The sequence below is a fragment of the Phalaenopsis equestris genome, unplaced genomic scaffold, assembly GCF_001263595.1.
Source record: "Phalaenopsis equestris unplaced genomic scaffold, ASM126359v1 Scaffold000002, whole genome shotgun sequence".
NCBI classification, from domain to species: Eukaryota; Viridiplantae; Streptophyta; class Magnoliopsida; order Asparagales; family Orchidaceae; genus Phalaenopsis; species Phalaenopsis equestris.
In genome coordinates, this window is record NW_018164444.1 from 77,001,784 (window position 1) to 77,021,148 (window position 19,365).

The 19,365-nt window shown below is 32.8% G+C and overlaps 2 protein-coding genes and 1 long non-coding RNA gene across 10 annotated transcripts in view; 2 read left to right on the plus strand and 1 right to left on the minus strand.

Moving 5' to 3' along the window:
- Positions 1–7,489, plus strand: part of LOC110020304 (ubiquitin fusion degradation protein 1 homolog) — a 28,917-nt gene extending 21,428 nt beyond the window's left edge. Inside the window, exons 9-10 of the mRNA XM_020718361.1 lie at positions 5,903–6,156; positions 6,649–7,489. Of these exons, the coding sequence (XP_020574020.1) occupies positions 5,903–6,156; positions 6,649–6,729 (335 nt within the window). The 3' untranslated portion in view covers positions 6,730–7,489. The remainder of the gene's footprint in view (positions 1–5,902; positions 6,157–6,648) is intronic.
- A 1,282-nt stretch (positions 7,490–8,771) lies between these two features.
- Positions 8,772–10,124, minus strand: LOC110039308. 2 transcript variants are annotated; one of them, XR_002295502.1, is made up of 3 exons: positions 9,964–10,124; positions 9,710–9,802; positions 8,772–9,620 (listed from the first exon to the last, which is right to left on the minus strand). It is a non-coding gene; the product is annotated as an uncharacterized LOC110039308 (long non-coding RNA). The 2 variants fall into 2 exon arrangements; XR_002295501.1 differs by having other exon boundaries at positions 9,710–9,882.
- An 8,665-nt stretch (positions 10,125–18,789) lies between these two features.
- Positions 18,790–19,365, plus strand: part of LOC110034967 (protein LOW PSII ACCUMULATION 1, chloroplastic) — a 47,672-nt gene continuing 47,096 nt past the window's right edge. For all 7 annotated transcript variants that reach the window (XR_002295110.1, XR_002295111.1, XR_002295112.1 and 4 more), the window contains exon 1: positions 18,790–19,061. Coding sequence is in view for 3 of the 7 variants with exons in the window: in XM_020739209.1 (XP_020594868.1) it covers positions 18,849–19,061 (213 nt within the window). In the remaining 4 variants the exon portion in view is untranslated. The remainder of the gene's footprint in view (positions 19,062–19,365) is intronic.

Below are 19,365 nucleotides of genomic sequence, written 5' to 3' on the forward strand. Positions count from 1 at the left end.
CTAACTCTATTGAATTTAAACCATGAAGTTTGTTCTTAAAAAGTAGTGACTTCATACATTTCTCACTCATATCACCAAGTATGTGGTGCTAAGAACCTGCATCAATCTTTGCTCTTATTATACTAATGGATTCTGACATCTCATTGATAAGGTAGATTTTGCCTTCATGTTACTATGAACCACCATCATTGCCTCTTTGGTCACCTTCCATGAATCACCTATGAAAGTAGTCACATATTCCTACCTTGCAAGCTAGCTCACAAAAATTAAATTTTTCTTCAAACGTGGAACTTATCTAACTTCATTGAGTTGTCAGACTATTCCATTAGACAACCTGATATCTACATCATCATTTCCAACTATATTGCAGACATTTCCTATATCACATTGAGCGTAGTTTTTTAACATCTCTTTGTTGGGGCAAGCATGAAAGAGACACTTGAATTCACTATCCATGAATTAGTACTATTTAGGGGAAAAATGAGGGAGTCACATTGGATTTCATTTGCGAAGACAATTGTTGAGAGATTTCTATTTGGACCTCCGCCACCAACCTTTGGAACTTTACTGTTCTTCTTGAAATGACATTTATTCCCATAACTCTAGCATTTTCCTCCGTTTTTTTTCTCTCCTTGACCTAGATTTTCCTCTTCTGAATTTTTCTCTACCTGTGTTTTTATACAGATTATTCATGTGTTGTCAATATTCAAAGCAAAATTTGAAGTTTCACAATATCAACAAAGTTGAACTTCATAGTATCTGAAGAGTTACCCACTACAATGACTAGTCCATCCAAAATGTCTGGTAATAAAGATAGAAGTAATAGTGCACTAACATTTACAATTCAATTATGAGTTAGACGATCTCTCTCAAAACATAACCCTAGCACCTACAATTCGAGAGGTATGCGATCTCTTCCAAACGCTAACCCTAAGATTCAAGACATCAATCACATATCATACCACAACCCTAACATATTAAAACATATTTATACCTAAAAGATTAAATTACCCCCTTTAGCCTTGCACATAAAATAAGTCTTTAAATTATTTAGCAGGCTTGGCGCCAGTCTACCAGAGACCCTAAAACATTATATAATGTGCATTACATATATGTTGTGCATCCAGTTTTTAATATCCATGAGCTTAAAAATCTTGTAATTATGTAGAATAATTTTGTAGTCCTTTTCAATGATTTACTTGTCCACATGAAGAGTTTATTGACACCCTGAGCATCCCAAGGAAATGTTTGATTCACCAACATTATAATGCATTGTCAAGTTATTTATAAATATTGATTTTTGGATTTATGACAACTTCAATAAATATTTTCTTGTGAGTTTTTTATTTTAGCTGTTATGAAGATCTTGGCTTTATTTTTCAAATATTTCATGTTTGATTTAATATTATTGCAATTAAAAATACCAAAATTTTTACAATCATAATCAGTGCACTATTGAAATATTTATATTTTCAAACATATTTAAGATGTTGGCCGATTCTGACTTTACACCTATATGTCACTAAATTTGGTAACATCTATTGATGTCATTGGCATAATTTTTTTTAAGGTAACATATCTTAAGTAGATGATTGATATTAGTACATTAAGTGTATTTACTAGGAAATAACAGAGCTAAAAAAAAGTACGAGATGGAAAAAAAGGCTACAAAGGTGGAATGTTTTTAATATCAACCTTCTATGAATATTCAAATAGTAGAGACTCAATCCAAACCTCCTTATGGAAGAGGGCATTAATATCTATTTCTACTAAACTGTAGCCATAGAGGGTCTTACACCATGAGGTATTGCCACATCTATCTATAGAGGTTTTCCAAAGATTGAAGCCAAAGAGAACAATGTAGACTGATTGAAATAATTTAAAGGAAGTCATGAAAATGAGATCCAAATCGGAGTGACAGATGGAAATGTGAAGATCATTTTAACATGCACATTGAGAACCCATTAATTTTAATAGGAAATCCTTGAGAATATACTGATATAATATGCTTTTAGAGAAACTTTTTATTGATGGTTGATGAGCCCAAATAAATAATCACCTTATTGTTGTAAATTAGACAACCTTGCAAATCATCTCCATGGAAGGATGAACCCTAGAAAAAATTGTCAATACGTGAGAAGGCAACGTATAAATCTTTTCATTAAAAAAAAATGAGAGTAGGCTTGTCTTGAAAAGATAAAGATTATTTATGTTGATTCTCTAAATATTTACGAGAAACATTGGGAAATTATTGAATGAGAAGGGGAAAATATCTTCAACATTTGAATCGCGAACAAACTTCCCAAGGAGTGAAGAATGAGAGGGAATGTTCAGCCATTGGGAAGGACGTGAGCGGGCAGCCTCGGTACTATTATGGGTCACTATGGGAGGTGGCGACCTTACTAAGGAGGATCAACTAAAGCTTTTAGGCAAACACATCAGAGTAGGGATACGAAGCTGGTCTACTATGTTTGGACATGCAAGAGAACCTATATTAAAAATCAAAGGCAGAGACTGTGCATGCCCACAAACATTAGAGGGGGAAAAATTTGTAGCCGGCACTAGAAGAGGACGACCATCAAGGTCTGCCATAGAAGCAATGAGGGCAGCCTTAGGAGAGAGAGAGGTAGAGATCTGATGAGGTGCAGACGTTATGAGAAGACATTGATGATGACAGATCTGAAGGAGCTCCGCAGTAAACTCACACCTGTGGATGAAACTGTGTAAGGCATGTCAAATTACAAACCTGGTGGATGAAACTGTGTGAACCCCTGTATGGAGTTGAAATTGTGGCTTAGGATGCGCACAATTGCAGCTGACAAAATTGCAAATTGGTACAAGTGGTAGCAAGTGACATGTCTTGATAATGGATGAAGCCACAATTATGAAGATGGGCGAAGCCCTACGAATGAAGACATAAAGTTGATAATCCCTAGACAACTTCAAGTTGTTCCACTAAATTAAACCATCTATGGAGTATATATGATGGAGTAGGGTATGGCCTTTCATTACTTGATAATTCATACTATCACACAATTTTGGTCGTTGATAGGACCTGAGACGAATTTCCACTAAAAATTAGGAGAAAATAAAATATTTTTATTTCACCGAAATCAAATCAAAACAAAATAAAATAATCTCAAATTCATAAAAGATAAACACCTACAATTTGAGAGGTAGGAGATCTCTCCCAAACCTAAGACTCAAGACAATCACACATGCATAACATAACTCTAATCAAATGAAGCTCTATTTATACCAAATAATAATAAATAATAAATCATTATATTTCCCTTTTAGCTTTGCACCGGAAATAAGTTTTCAAATTATTTAGTGGCTTGACATCCGTCTAACATTACTCCCCTCCTAGAAGGCCACCTTGTCCTTAAGATGAAAGAGAGGAAACTTTTGTTGGTGATTATCTGATAATCATTTCCATTTAATTAGAAATTCGTGGTAATTCTCATAAATTCAAAATGCTTGCACATCTTTGGGCCACATTTGAATCTGTTGATAACCTAACTTCAAGTCAATCTTGGAGGATAATGCAGCCCTAAACAACTCGTCCAGTAGCTCATTGATGACCTGCATGAGAAATTTGCCAGTTACTTTTTCTTTATTCACTGTCTGATAATTTACATAGAAACACTAACTCTCATCTTTTTTACTAGCGAGACTAGGCTAATGAAGGAGCTCACACTAGTCTGTATAATCCCGACCTCCATCATCTCTCAGATCAATCTCTTGATCTCGTCCTTCTGTAATTGGGGGTAGCGATATGAGCGCACACTGATGGGAGAAACCCCCAATCTTCGGATTATTGCCTGCTCGAGTTTGCTCCCAATTCTTTCGCTGGAAATCACAGCTCTAGATTTGCCTAAAGCAAGGACACTGCTCTAATGTCGCACAAATTTTTCAGATTGCTGCCGCTGACGTCCTCTTCAGACACCGTCGCTCGATACCACGGCTCCAGATCCGCATAAGGCAACGACATTTCTTTGTTGTTGCTTAAATTCATCTGATTGTTGCCGCTCACATCCGCTCCAGACGCTATCGCTCGATCACACGATAGGTGGTAGCCATTTTGCTTGAAAGTTCATGATCTTCTTAATCATTTCTCCCAAGGCAGGGAATTTATTCTCCATGGACAAGAATCATCCCTCCATTTCAAATCTAATCTGGCTCAACTGTCCTAATTTTTTCTTCAAGGCATTTTTTTTTTTGGGGCTTCTATTACTCCCCATACGATTACGATTTTTTATCAAGAAAGCGAGACTCCTTTGCAATCTTGTCGTTGGTTTCTCAGGTAGCTCGAATCGCGACTGTATCGTATGATAGTACATGGTGATCTTGTCGTCGGCTTCCCATCAAACTTGTATCGAGAACGTGTCGCTCGTATCACGACTGTATTGCAGGATCGATCTCATCACTACACACCCAATATGCCTTGTGAGAGTTAGTACGCGACAATCCTATTGTCAGCTTCGCATTAGCTCGTATCGTGACTATATCGCGAGGACAATCTCGTTGCTTCACACCCTGTTTGCCTTGTGTGTCGCGATCCCATTGGCTCTGGAGAGATTATGGCAAAACAAGTTCACGCATTGTACGTCTTAATATGCTGTTCTGATACCAATTTGATAGAAATGAAGATAAATTTCCGCCGAAAAATTAGGATAAAATAAAATATTTTTATATCACCAGAATCAAATCAAAACAAAATAATCTCGAATACATAAAAGATGTACCTATAATTTCAGAGGTAGGCAATCTCTCCCAAATTCAAATATTAACACCTACAATTCAAGAGGTATGCGATCTCTCCCAAATACTAACCCTAAGACTCGAGCCAACAATCACATGCATAACATAACCCTAATCCTATTAAGCCATATTTATACCAAACTATAATAAATAATATATTATTATATTGCCCTTTTTGCTTTGTGCATAAATAAGTCTTCAAATTGTTTGGCAGAGTCAGCGTCGGTTTAACAGTCATCTAGATGTATTTAAATATAACAATACTATATCTTGATGTCATTAAGTATAATAGGAAGATTTACATATATTCTCACAATTCCTATGTATATGCATATCTAACACCTAAACTTCAATTTTAGCATATATGCACCCTATGCATGAAAAGGTGTATTTCACTTTTTCAAAGTTTAAATAGTAATATTTTTATACGGTATGAAAGATTTTGGGTGATATAAATGTAAAAAGTAAATTTTAGATGCTAGATATGTAAATACATAGGAATGGGTAGTATGCATGTAAATACCCTATACATAAATGGGTAGTATGCATGAAAAGGTGTATTTCACTTTTTAAAAGTTTAAATAGTAATATTTTTTTATACCGTATGAAAGATTTTGGGTGATATAAATGCAAAAAGTAGATTTAAAGATGCTAGATATGTAAATACATAGGAATGGGTAGTATGCATGTAAATACTTTAAATAATAATGAAAACTCAAACATATATTATTAGGAAAATTTACATACATAGCTCCCAATTCTTACGCATTTACTTGTTTCGCACCCAAACTTTGATTTTACACCATAAGCACCCTTAAATTAAGTATAAAAAGGTGGATTACGCTATTTTTACCTTTTCATACATAGGAAAAGGTACTTGAAGTGTAAAAATCAAAATTTGCTTGTGAGATAAGTAAATGTATAAGAATTGCTTGCCATGTATGTAAATTTCCTATATTATTAACACATCCAAATACTATTCAACCAAGCAACTCCATATTTTCAATTCCCAAATGCGAACTCCTTTTATTTGTCTGTTAAATTTACTAATCATTTAATTTTGCAACAAATATTTGTTATGTTTTGCATTAGAACATAACATTTGCATTTAATCTTGTTTCTGATTTGAAATTTTCAGTTCATACCCCTACAGCTGAACCTGTGGCTGAACAGAAGCACAATCCTTTCGTGGGTTCAACGAGGCGCTTGGACGGAAAGCATTCTAGTCTCACTGCTGATATTCCCAATATTGAGAATTATGGTCTGTCGGAAGCAGCAAATGGCTCAAATAGCTCGACGACGAGGATGTCACAGAGCTCCACTTCACTCAAAACCTCTGGGAAACTCGTCTTTGGTTCAAATGCCGTCCATGCTCACAAAGAGTCTCCAAAGGTATGTCACAATCAAAAAAATTATGAGAAATGATTATATTAGAAATTTGCGCAAGTATCATCTCTTTAAGATAAGTGGGTAATATTATTGTACGAGTAATTCATTAAAAATATTTGATGATGCTGTTTTGTATTTAGATGGAAATCTTTTCTCTAATTCATCCTTATGAGAAAATATCGCTAGAAATATTAGTTGCATTTACATATGTACCACCCATCTCCTATGTATTTAAATATCTAATACCTCAACTTTTCTTTTTTAGATCTATACCACCCAAATATTTCAAGTCACATAAGAAAAACCATCAATTTGACTTTAAAGAAGTGAAATACACATTTTCATACATAGGCAATGTGGCATGTATATGCAAAAACTGAAATTTGGTGTTAGATATATAATAAGTAGGAATTGAGTGGTATCGTTGTAAATCTTTCCAAATATTATATATTATTATAGTTCGTTATGGACTTACTGAATTGCTTCTCATGTCAGGTGCTCAAGGATGAACTTCCAAAGAGAGGAGAGCCCTCGTTCCAGGCATTAACGGGGAAGAAGTACTCGTTGAAGGGCTGATATCCGCTTGTAACTTGTATTATCAATTTCATTAATAACTAAAAGGGTCGATATTTGGTAAATAATTTAGCTTCTTGTACAGCCATTCTGTATTATTACTTTCCGTCATTCAAACCATCATTGCAGCTGAGATTTCCTTCACAAACTGATTCAAATAAGAAACATTTGTTGGGTTCCTTGGGCTTACCACGGGGTGAAAGTTTAAAATGGATCAGAGTTCGTCACATTTCAATTGTCACTTCCTTTAGGCTCGACTGAGGTGCAACAGAGGCAAACAATTTAATCAAATTAATTTCTCACAAGCACTCATTCTAACTTGTAGAATCAGGACTCAGTGAGTGATGAATTTGTCTAACTAAATTATCTCAGACATACCTAATACAGTTCATTTCATCAATTTTCACATATACTCGGAAGTGTGGAAAATCGTATTATTAAAACATAAATTAAATAGAGTTGTTACATCCAACAAAAATATAATAAGTACACAAAAGACTGCAATCTCCTAAAATTATAAATGTAAAAGTTGTATAAGTCATGCTTAACTACTCGCCTTGAGGCTCCTTATCATTTCTTAAAAGTGAATAACATAGCATGAGCAACAACGAGCTCAACAAAACAATCAAAGCTGAAATAAATTTTCTTACACTAAAAAGAAATAATGAGCATACTCATAGATAACCGTACATGTTTATGCACAAGTCATAATAAGTTAGAATTGTATAACACAACAACAACAACAACAAAACCTTAATCCCACTACGTGGGGTCGGCTACATGAATCCTTTTTCTCCATTGCGTCCTATTTAGTGTCATATTTTCATTTAGTTCTAGTAAATTAAGATCAAAGTTCTATTAATATGTCATAAGGCAGTTCTAGATAAAATGCATTAGGCTTAATTCTTCTAATTATTTTGAAGAATTCTTATGCCCTTCCATATAGCTTTTTGTAGTTTGTAGTGAATGATGTTCAAATCAAATCTAAATTAGCACTTATGCCACTTCATTAAGTTCTTATTTTGGTTATTTATTTATTTATTTATTTTATTGCTTATTTCAATTTGCTTTCTTATATCGGTATGTAGCTCATGAAGTCTTTTGCAAAAGCGAATGCAATATGTTAAGCTTGCTAGATCACTTGGACATTTTGTACTGTATCTATGCACAATTTTAAGATGTATTTGTTTTGTTGTTGGCTAATTTGAATGTAGAATGGTGTAGGTCTCAATTATCTATGATTCTTAGTCCTCGTTTTGACTATCAATTTGTAGGTTGAATTTAGATTAAAATTTTAATATTGTCCATAATGTCTTCCAAATTTACGACACAAGTTTTAGTTCTACTTAAACAAAGGCCTTTAGACTCCAATGTAAACCTCCATAATTCAAGTTTTTCCTAGACTTTTTCTCTCGTTTTATCCACGAGAAGGATATCATCAGCAAAAAGCATACACCAAGGTACATCCTCCTGTAGATGTCCAATAAGACCATCCATAACTAAAACAAAAAGATATGGGCTTAAAGCCGATCCCTGATGTAATCCAACAGAAATAGGAAAATATTTTGTCAATCCTCCTTCAGTTTGAACACAAGTAACAGCTCTAGTATACATATCTTTAATGACTTGAATATAAGTCATATCAACACATTTATTCTCTGGAACCCTCCAAAGGATATCTCTTAGAACCTTATCGTAAGCTTTTTCTAAATCAATAAAAATCAAATGTAGATTCTTTTGATTATCTCTGGACTTGTCCATCAAACCTCTCAATAAATGTATAGCTTCCATAGTAGACTCGCCCGACATAAATCCAAATTGATTATGAGAAATTTTTGTGATTTGTCTTAACCTATGTTCAATTACCCTCTCTCATAATTTTAAAGTATGACACATTCACTTAATTCCTCTATAATTTGCACACTCTTGTGCATCCCCTTTATTCTTAAAAATGGGGACCAAAATAATCTTCCACCACTCCTCAGGCATCTTTTTAGTTTTTAAAATAATATTAAATAGTTTAGTAAGCCAAGAAACTCCCAAATTTCCCAAATATTTGCACACTTCAATTGGGATATCATCATAAAACGCATAAAAGAAATACATGTAGTGTAGAAAATCATGCATTTTGTATAAAACATGTATGTCATTTCATTCATGTGTAGTCATAAGCATGTATTCATAAACATGTTCATAATCATAACAAAGTCGCCATAGCAATGTCAACATAGCCATATAATCATAGCATCATAGCAATATAATTTGTGCAATGTATAATCATCAATTATTTTCGTGTCCTATTATATTACGAGTCGTCGTCCTGTACCAAAGACCATATTAATAATTGGTAAAGGTTCTTCTCTCCAAATATAGTAGTCATCAACAGCCCCCTCATACTAATAGTTCTGTACGTTCACGGTTTGATCATAATGGTTTCCAAAGTTTCATCACCACCTAAATATTAGAAGTCAAGAATCTCACATCCCTATCATTTGTACTTGCAAATACTCCTGTAATTGTCTACATATAACATCACTTTTATAAGCATAATTCTTGTAATTAACATTTATCAATCATTTCATATATCGTAGGCATGAATCATAACAATCAAATGCCTGCAGGAAATGATTTCATAAGTGTATTCGTCAGTTTCATACATAGTAAAATTATATGTATTGTAAGGGCGATCAATTTACATTCATGTATTCATTGCAGTTATTCATCCACAATATGTAGGAAATTATAAAAGCAGTAATGTCAAACTTGGAATCGCATGAAAACCCATAGAGAATTATTCTTCTTAATTTAGGATGATTATTTTACCTAACTAGATGAAGCAGCCCCACGACAAGTTCCCACACGCTCTTCTCGAGCTCCCCGCCTTGTGAAAACATCTTAGAAGTTGTAGATAACGTAGGAATTCATGAAATTTGAGCTCATATCATGATTTAACCCAAAACTTAACTCATTTGCCAAAACATACCTTAAACACGCTTCTCAACATAAATAAGCCCTTCCAATACCATCTATTCTTTTTCTTTCTTTTTTTGATCATCTCAATCTTCACTTCTTTTCACTGAAATCGTGCTAAAAGCTCTTAAGAAAGCTCACAAACCAAGTTCAATCCTTTCGACACAAATTCGTCTCATGTTACGGCTACGGGGAATAAAAAATGCACAAATTCATGGCAAACGTCAAAACGGAAATAGGAGGAAGGAAAGGAATGTTCAAACTTACCAAATTCTTCCTGGAGCTTCAGATCATAACCTGCGGCTCACAGGGCGTTCTCCATATCACGTACGTGCTACAGTGCATGGGCACTGCTTCTCGTGGGATCATCTTCCGAGTGAAATTGAACAGGGAGAGGAAAAAAAACACAGCATTTTAACTTACCTCCATTTAATTCTTAGCCGCTCGATCCTATTCAATCATTGCATGTGTTGTTAAGTACGGGGTTGGGTTGCTGCAGTGGAGAGACGAGATTGGAGGGAAGATTAGGATTAATTAAGGGTTTAATTAATTTAATAATTATATAACTTCTGAATTTTACATCTCTCAATTCACTCAAATTTTATATATCTTTACATCAAATTGATTGATTTTATGTGTAAAATTTTATAAAATTGTTTCAATTAAATTTCGGGGATGCAAAAAAATACTAGGTATATTTTAAAAATTATCGAACTTTACAAGATTTCTCGAAATTTTGGGTGTTACAGTTCTCCTATCCTTTTAAAAGTTTCATTCTTGAAATTTCTGACTTTATTTAGATAGGGAGGGATATTTTTGTTTCATATTTTTTTTTCCCATGAACCATTTTTTTTTCAGGCCGGTGCTTGTACTTTATCTTGACAAAATGAATTTGTTTGTTCATCACCTTCTTAACATCAGTTTCTAAAGTACTTTCAGGGCTTTCAATACATGTTAAATTTTTTTGCACGTCAATATCTTCATGAGAAATCCTTTGTTCTAAATTTGAAATCCATTTTCTGAGCATTGAAATGTGAAACACATCATAAATAAATGATATATCAGCAAGTAATCATAACCTGCAAACAATGAGATTGATTCTTTCTATAATTTCAAAAGACCAGATGTACTTGAGACTCAACTTGCTTCCTGACCAAATCTGGTTGGACCTTTTATTCGTCCGACTTTCAAAAATATTCGCCAATTTCAAATTCTACTGTTTTGTACTTTGGATTGTAATATTTATGTTGTCAATTATGTGCAACTTTAATCATTCTCTTATTAAACTGAGTTTCTCTGTAACTTCATCAACTAACTATGGACCTAATATTTGATGTTCACCCACTTCAACCGAACTTATTGGAGTTATGCATTTCCTTCCATTTAGTGCTTCATAAGGAGCCATTTTGATAATAGCTATTGTTGTAAATGAACTTGATCATTGGAATGTGATCTTCTCTGTCTCCAAAGTTGAGAATATTAAGCCGAAACAAATCTTCCAATACCTGAATTGTCCTTTTTGATTGTTCGTCTATTTGTGGATAAACTATTGTGCAAAAATGCAATTGTCTTTCCAAACCTTGTTGAATGCCTTTCCACAATGTACACAACATGGGCGTGAATCTTTCATTTCTGTAAAAAATGTTTTCAACTAAATTTATTAGCCTGATTGGTAAAAAGTGACTTGACTTTGTTAGCCTATCAATAACGACTTAAATATTGTCATGACTCTGCTTGGATCAAGGAAATCCAATAACAAATTCTATAACATTTTTTTCTTATTTCTATTATGGTATTGGCAATGATTATAGCCATCCATTGAATCTCTGATGATCAGTCGTTACAATCTTACAAACTTGATAGTAAGCTACATATTCAACAATATCTTTCTTCAAACCTGGCCACCATAATATCAGTTTCAAATCCTTCTACATTTTAGTGTCATCTAAATCAATTGGAGTTTTATGTAAGATTTCCTATCTCAACTCAGAATCAACAAGTACCCATAATTGCAACTTATTTTTTATTACATCATTTTCATTAATTGTCATATTGACCCTCTTTCCTGATTGAAGTTGTTTCAAATGTTTCAGACATTCACTATTAACTCTCTGAGTGACATTGATCTATGTATCAAAGTTGATTGCACTATCAGCTGATGTAAATATCCTATATCACCTGATATTCTGATTTCCAACTGCAAGGCATCAATTTCTTTAATTATCTCCTCTAGTTATCGAGTTATAATCTAGTTTGCACTACCTATAAATTTATGGTTCAAAGCATCAACAACTATATTTACACGACTGGGACAATATTGTATATTCAGATCAAAATCTTTAATAAGCTTTAACCACCTTTGATACCTCCAATTCAGATTTTTTGTGTAAAAATGCATTTCAAAGTTTGACGATTGGTGAATATCTCATATTTCACATCATGCAAGTAATATCTCCAGATATTGAGAGCAAAAACTACAGTAGCTAACTTCAAGTCTTGTGTTGGATAGTTCCTCTCTTTCGATGTTTGGATGCATACGCTATCATTTTTTTCTTTTGCATCAAAACATATTCTAAGCCTCACAACGACGTGTCACTATGAATTTGGAACCCTTATGCACCTAATAGAATAGCTAACACTGGAGCAATGATCAAATATTTCTTCAACTCTTGGAAATTATGCTTACATTCTATATTCTACTCAAATGAACATCTTTCATCATCAATTTTGACAATGACAATGCCCAGTTAATCTAAGGAAATTGTGTACCTCTGTAACATTTTTTGAAGTAGTTCATTCCATAATTGCTTTCACATCCTGAGGATCTATTGAGATTTTTTAACCACTGATAATATGCCCAAAAAAATTAATTCTTCGCAGCCAAAATTCACATTTAGATAACTTTGCATATAACAGATTCTGACTCAACAACTGCAATATTATCCTCAAATGCTTAGCATGATCAACATCAGTTTTTGAATATATCAAAATATCATCAATAAAAATAATGAAAAACTGATTCACATGAAGCATAAAATTTCAATTCATCAGGTCCATAAATATAGTAGGAGTATTGGTTAAGCTAAAATGCATAATTAAGAATTCATAATTACCAAACCTAGTCCCAAATGCCATCTCAATCGCATTTACCTCCTTTCTTTGACATGATGATATCCAGATCTCAGATCAATTTGGGAAAATATACTAGCACCCTCTAACTAATCAATTAGATCATCGATTTTGAGCAAAATTATATTTATTCTTTATTGTCACTTTATTCAGTTCTCTATAGCCAATGCACGACCGCATTGATTGCCTTTCTTCTTAATAAATGATATCAGAGCAATCCAAGGTGAATTGCTTGGCCTGATAAAACCCTCATCTACCAGTTTCTATAACTGATATTTCAATTTCTATAATTCCTTCGAAGCCATTTTGTACAGAGACTTGAAAATTGCATGTCTCTTGTTTCACATCAATGTCAAACTCAACTTCTCGTTATGGTGGTAACTCTAATAATTCTTCAGGAAATACATAAGAAAAATCTACAATAAATAAAATGTTTTTCAATTCCTACATATCTTTATTCAACACTTCTATTTTGGTCAGAAATACCAATTCACCATTTCTTAAATGCTTCCAATCTTTTACTGCACTAATTAGATAAGATTGTGCATTTCAATTACATAAAATATAGAATGATTTTTCACCAAATAATTGAGTTTTAGTAGCCTTTTCTAGCATTCAATTATAACAAAATGTTTTGCTAACTAATTCATCCCCAATATGATACTGAAAGTCCCAATTATAAGTCTGAATTGTTATTATAATTAATTTTGATTGCATCTTTTTATCATGAATATTAACTTACACGACATAATTTTTGTTTGTAGAAAAACCACTTCTTGAATGCATAATTACACACAATGCAAGAGTAAATTGCATAATCTTAACAATGTAAACTAACATAAAACTTATTAGAAATAAGAGAATGTGATTCACTTGAATCAAATAAAACAATGTCTGACAAATCTTGAATCAGAAGCATATATGTAATTACTTCTTCAGATTCTTTGGCTTCTTGAGGGGCAATTGCAAAAACTCAAGTTTTTATTGGTTGGTTAGTCCCGCAATACAAAATTTTTCCCTTTGTTTGCATTGAAGGATTTCCCCAAAACCAAGCTCTGTTTGATTGACTACCTTCGAAATATCTTTTTGGGTTGTCAAGGGTCCTTGAATTTTTAGTGATCTATTATCTCTTTTTTTTCTTATGTGAAATTCATCTAAAGATGCCCTGACTGTCCACATTTGTAGTATTTTGTGGAACCTATCAAACATTACCCAAAATATCTTTTTTCACATTTTTTTTTTCACAATTAGTTTTTCTGACTATGGTTGCTTTTGCTTTCCTCATGATATGCTTTTTTTTTACTTTGAAAGACTTCATTGCTGAAAACTTTTCTCTTACTTTTTTGAGGTTGTCATCACCGACTAGAAAAGTTCATCTCATTTTTCAATTCGTCTGATCCTTTCAACTAAAACTGAGAAATCACGGATTTCAAATGGCACCAAAGCCAACATCAACTAATCTCTGAAGTCGCATAGAAATTGGTGACATTTTTCTTTTTGGGTACTGAGATAGTGAGATGCATATCTAGAAAGAAAAGTGATTTTTGCCTCATCTTACATAACTAATATGAACCACTATGTCAAATTGAAGAATTTGTTTTATAAAGCTAATTTGGTTGAAGGTGGAATAACATAATCCTTTAAGACTTTAAGAAATTCATCTTATTGAACCTGTGGAAGAGATTTCAGCTGAAATTTTTGTCTTTGATGCGTCTGCCATCACCTATGCCTTGCCTTCTAATATGAAAGTGGCTAACTCCACTCTTTGGTTTTCGGACAAATCACACAATCTAAAATTTCTTCAATCTTAAGTAGTCAATCCTAAAAAATCGTAGAGTCATTGACACCCTTGAACGCAGGTATCTTAAAAGATTTTTAAATACCAATAAACTTCTATCCCAAGTTCAAATTTGGGCCCTATAATGGTGTAAGATCTTTCGACAGTAGTTATTTTGTCAACCACTTGTGATATCAATTGAACGATGATTAGTAGGTCAGTTGCTTTGGTTTTCTCATTTGCTCTGCTCTGTTTATCATTTACGCCCAATAAATTTTTAGATCTTACTTCTTGCTGTGCATTTGACCTAAAAGACTGGCTCTCGGTACTTTATGATCTCTTCTCCTTTAGGCATATTCATCTGTATTGACAATAATTATTATTCAAATGCAATTTATAATATACTAATATAAGTCGTATGGGTCACCCACCATAGATTCATCAAGCCATAGCTTTATATAAATTAATTTATATTTAATCTCATTCTTACTTCTTCTAAATTCAACATGCTTCCATCAATCTTTAATTCAATAACCTTTCTTTGATACCGCTTTCCGTCACACCTCAAATGACCCCACTTAAGGCTCAACTGAGTTGCGACAAGGCAAACAATTTGATCAAATTAATTTCTCTCCAACATTTGTCCCGACTTACAGAATTATGACCCAATGGGTGATGAATTAATCTAACTAAATTGCGTCAAATATACTTAATACAATTCATTTTATTAATTTTCATATACATTTAGAAGTGTGGAAAATCATATCATCAAAACATATACATTATACAAAGCTATAAATCTAACAAAAATATAATACTTATCCAAATGTTTGTACAAACTCACTAAAGAATAAATATAAAAATTATACAAGTCACATTTTGCTGCTCGCTCCGGTGCATCTTACCCCTTTCTGAAAGTAAATAACATAGAGTGAGAAACAACAAACTCAACAAAAGAATCAAAACTAAATATGATTTTATACATGAAAAGAATAATCTGCATGCTCATAGGAAACTGTACATGTTCATGCATAAGTCATAATAAGTTAGAATCATATAGCACGTGTAAAAGAAAACATATAGTGTAGAAAATCGTAACTGTTATATAAAACATGTATGTACTTTCATTCATGTGTAGTCATAAACATATATTTATAAGCATGTTCATAAACATAGCAAAATTATTATAAATGTCATTATAGTAATGTCATCATAGTCATATAATCATAACATCATAACAGTGTCACTTGTGCAATGTATAGGCCTCAACTATTTTTATATCTTGACATCATGTGCATCATCCTACCCTAAATGTCATATTAACTATTGATAAAGATTGCCCCCCAATGTAGTAGTTATCATAGCTCCTCTGATATTAAAAGTTCCCAGATTTTTGTCACTGCCTGAATACCAGAAGTCGAGAATCCCACATTCTTATCATTTGTATTTGCAAGTACTTGTAATAGTCTATATATAACAACACCTGTAACATTTCATAAAACATAATTTTTGTAATAAACATTCATCAAATATTTTATATATCATAGACATAAAACATAGAAATTGAATATCTATAGGAAATGATTTCATAATCATATTCATTTGTTTCATATCATAGTAAAATCATGTGTCGGGAGAGCAATCAATTTACATTCATACATCTATTGCCGGTATTCACCAACAATATACAACAGAATTCTAGATGCATTATTGTCAAACATAGAATCACATAAAAACTTATAAAAAAATTATTTCACCTAACTAGATGAAACATCCATATGAAGAGTTCTCACACCGTCTCAAGCTCCCCGCCTCGTGTAAACAACTTAGAAAATATAGTTATAGAAGAAATTCATGAACTTTGGGCTCATATCTTGATTTAAACCAAAACTTAACTCATTTGTCAAAACATACCTCAACCAGGTTTCTCGGCAGAAATCCACCCTTCCTACACATTCTATTTTTCTTCTCTATTATTCCTATCACCACAATCTTCCCCTTCCCTCATTGAAATCATATTAAAAGGCCCTTAAGGAAGCTCGTAAATGAAGTTCAAGCTTCCGACACAATTAATCTCCTACTACGACTACCTTGAACGAAAAATGCACAAATTCGTGACGAATGCCAAAACAGAAATAGGAGGAAGGAAAAGAATTTTTAGAATAGTGCAAAAGAGGGTTTAAACTTGCCAATTTTTACCCAGAGGTTCAGACAGTAGCCCACGGCTCCCAGAACCACCGCCTAGCCTCATAGAATGCTCTATGGATCACGTTTGGCAGAATCATCCATCGAGTGAAACTAAACAGGGATAGGAAAAAAAAAAGAAATGCAACATTTTATCTTATCTCCCTTTAATTCTCAGTGATTCGACCAATCCAGCCATTGCATACACGGTTAAGTGCGGTGTTCGACTGACTATAGTGGAGATACATGATTAAGAAGAAGATTAGGATATATTAAAGGTTAGATTAAGTTAATGATCATATAACTTCTGAATTTTATATCTCCCAATTCATTTAAAATTCATGCATAGTTCATTATATCGAATTGATCGATTTCATGTGTAAAATTTTATAAACCTATTTTAATTAGAATTCAAGGATGCACAAAAATTTTGGGTACATTTTAAAAATTGCCAAACTTTACCCGTTTTGTCCAATTTTTGAGTTTGGATGAAAGATGAGAAGAAGAATCCAATATCAAAAAGAAAAAAAAAACACTGGATTTGATTTTAATTTTTTTGGGTGAAGAATAAATGTAATGCTAGGATTTGAAATTACTTGAAAATTTCAAATTTGAATGTCTAAATTTTCGTAGGAAATTTTTGTAAATAATTGTTGAGTTTTGATATTCTTTTTCAAAATATATTTGGAGAGTAGGTCATGTGGAAATATAATCTAACACCAGACCTTTCATGGAGACTTTCAAATCTTAAAAAAAATTAAGAAAAAAAAATCTATTAATGATAAAAAATATATCTAGACTAATTATGTATCTTTCACCAATTTTTAAGGTGTATAGGTTGATAAAAAACTCAATATAATTACGTCAAAACTAACCCTAGCTTTGGTCAACCACTAATGTTGGCTTTTTAGCTAGAGTTTTCTAGAATAAAACTTGGAGAAAATTTTTGAAGGTGTAGAAACCTACATGGAAAAGTTCTCACTGTAAAAAAAAAACAATTTAAACAAAAAAGAAAAAAATTCAGATAAATCAAAACTAATCACTCATCAAACTAATAGGGTGATAGAAGATCACAAAATCTACATTTTTTTTAAGCTGGCCACCGAGACTTCAAGCTTTGGATAAATTTCAATTTTTTTTTTCACAATCAACCTTCATTTAATAGATAAATAGCTCTTTACAATAACACAAATATAATTATGAAAAAAGAGAAAGGAAAGAGGGGACCCCTTTAAGCTTGGAGGCTCTAGGAAAATATTAAAATTAATTAATTAATAATCTCTTTCATGATGAAAATTTTTTCCCTCAAAATTTAAAAATTTATACTCCATTTAAATTGAAATTTTATGATTTTACATATAAGTTCATACTATTAGCACTAAATATGATCTCTGCAAAATGAAAAAAAAAAATGAGCTATATATTTGTGAAGGTTGGCAAACTATTTGTCTTTTGAGTAGAATTGTATGGTGATGCCACTACTAATGATGGAGATAGAGCTTTTTTACCTTCTATTACCAAATAATAAACTTTCACACTCTACATTCATGTTTCTATACAAATAGCCTCAATCTCAATTTATATGTATCTTTTTCCTTATGATTAATATATATCTATGTGTATGTGCGTGCGCGCGCATAAATCATTAAAAAAACACTTAAATTATGGGACCTTAACATCATTTAAACATTATAAATAATTATCTATAGTTGTTAAAGACTAATTAAAATACTCTTTTTGATTCAATTATATCATCATGATCTTCTTACCTTCTCCAAGAAGAAATTTAATAGGAAAAAAAAAAAGAAAAATTGAAGAAATTAGCAATGTCCAAATGGGGAAATATAAGGATGCATATGAGGTTGCTTGAAATATTGTTATTGTGTTTCAAGTTCGATATATATTTAATTTTCTTTAGTGTAATATAATCTAAAGTTCAATTTATTTTATATTTTCCCGTATTTTCAACTCACATCGCAAATAAAGTTCTTTTATTTATCGTGCTATCGGTCGCTCTCTTGGACTGATATGGATAGCGTATTGGTGGACTCCTGGATCACCAATGGCGATGGCATCTCCTCCTCTCCCACTCGAGCTCCTCCGTTGCCCTAAGCCAAGCTCCCGGTATGGGAGAACAACAAATCACAGATTCAGCAGGGGTGGCCTCTACCTCAAGATTTCGTCCTCTTCTCAGTCTTCCTCCCCCTCCGAAGCCAGCGCCGAGACCGCGGGTTCTTGCGTCACCTTGGGGCTCTCACTCTTCTCCAAAGGAAGGGTATCGTTTTCAAACTTCTCATGTTATTTATATTATTACTTACTGAGATGCCCAGATGTTACTTAAGCTTCTCTTCTGTTCATGGCAGTAATTTCTGTGATTAGTTGGAGTGAGACAATTACTGTTTATGGAGTGTAATTACAATTGATAGTTTATTTAAGCTCTTGTAGGTGACCATTGTGATGAATACCTTCTGTTCTTGGTTATTGGATAATACATGATTAACTTACGAATTACATCTAGGGCTTGCAAGTTTGAGTCACTAAAAATTAATGTTGCCTGTTAACAATTAGTTACTTAAAAA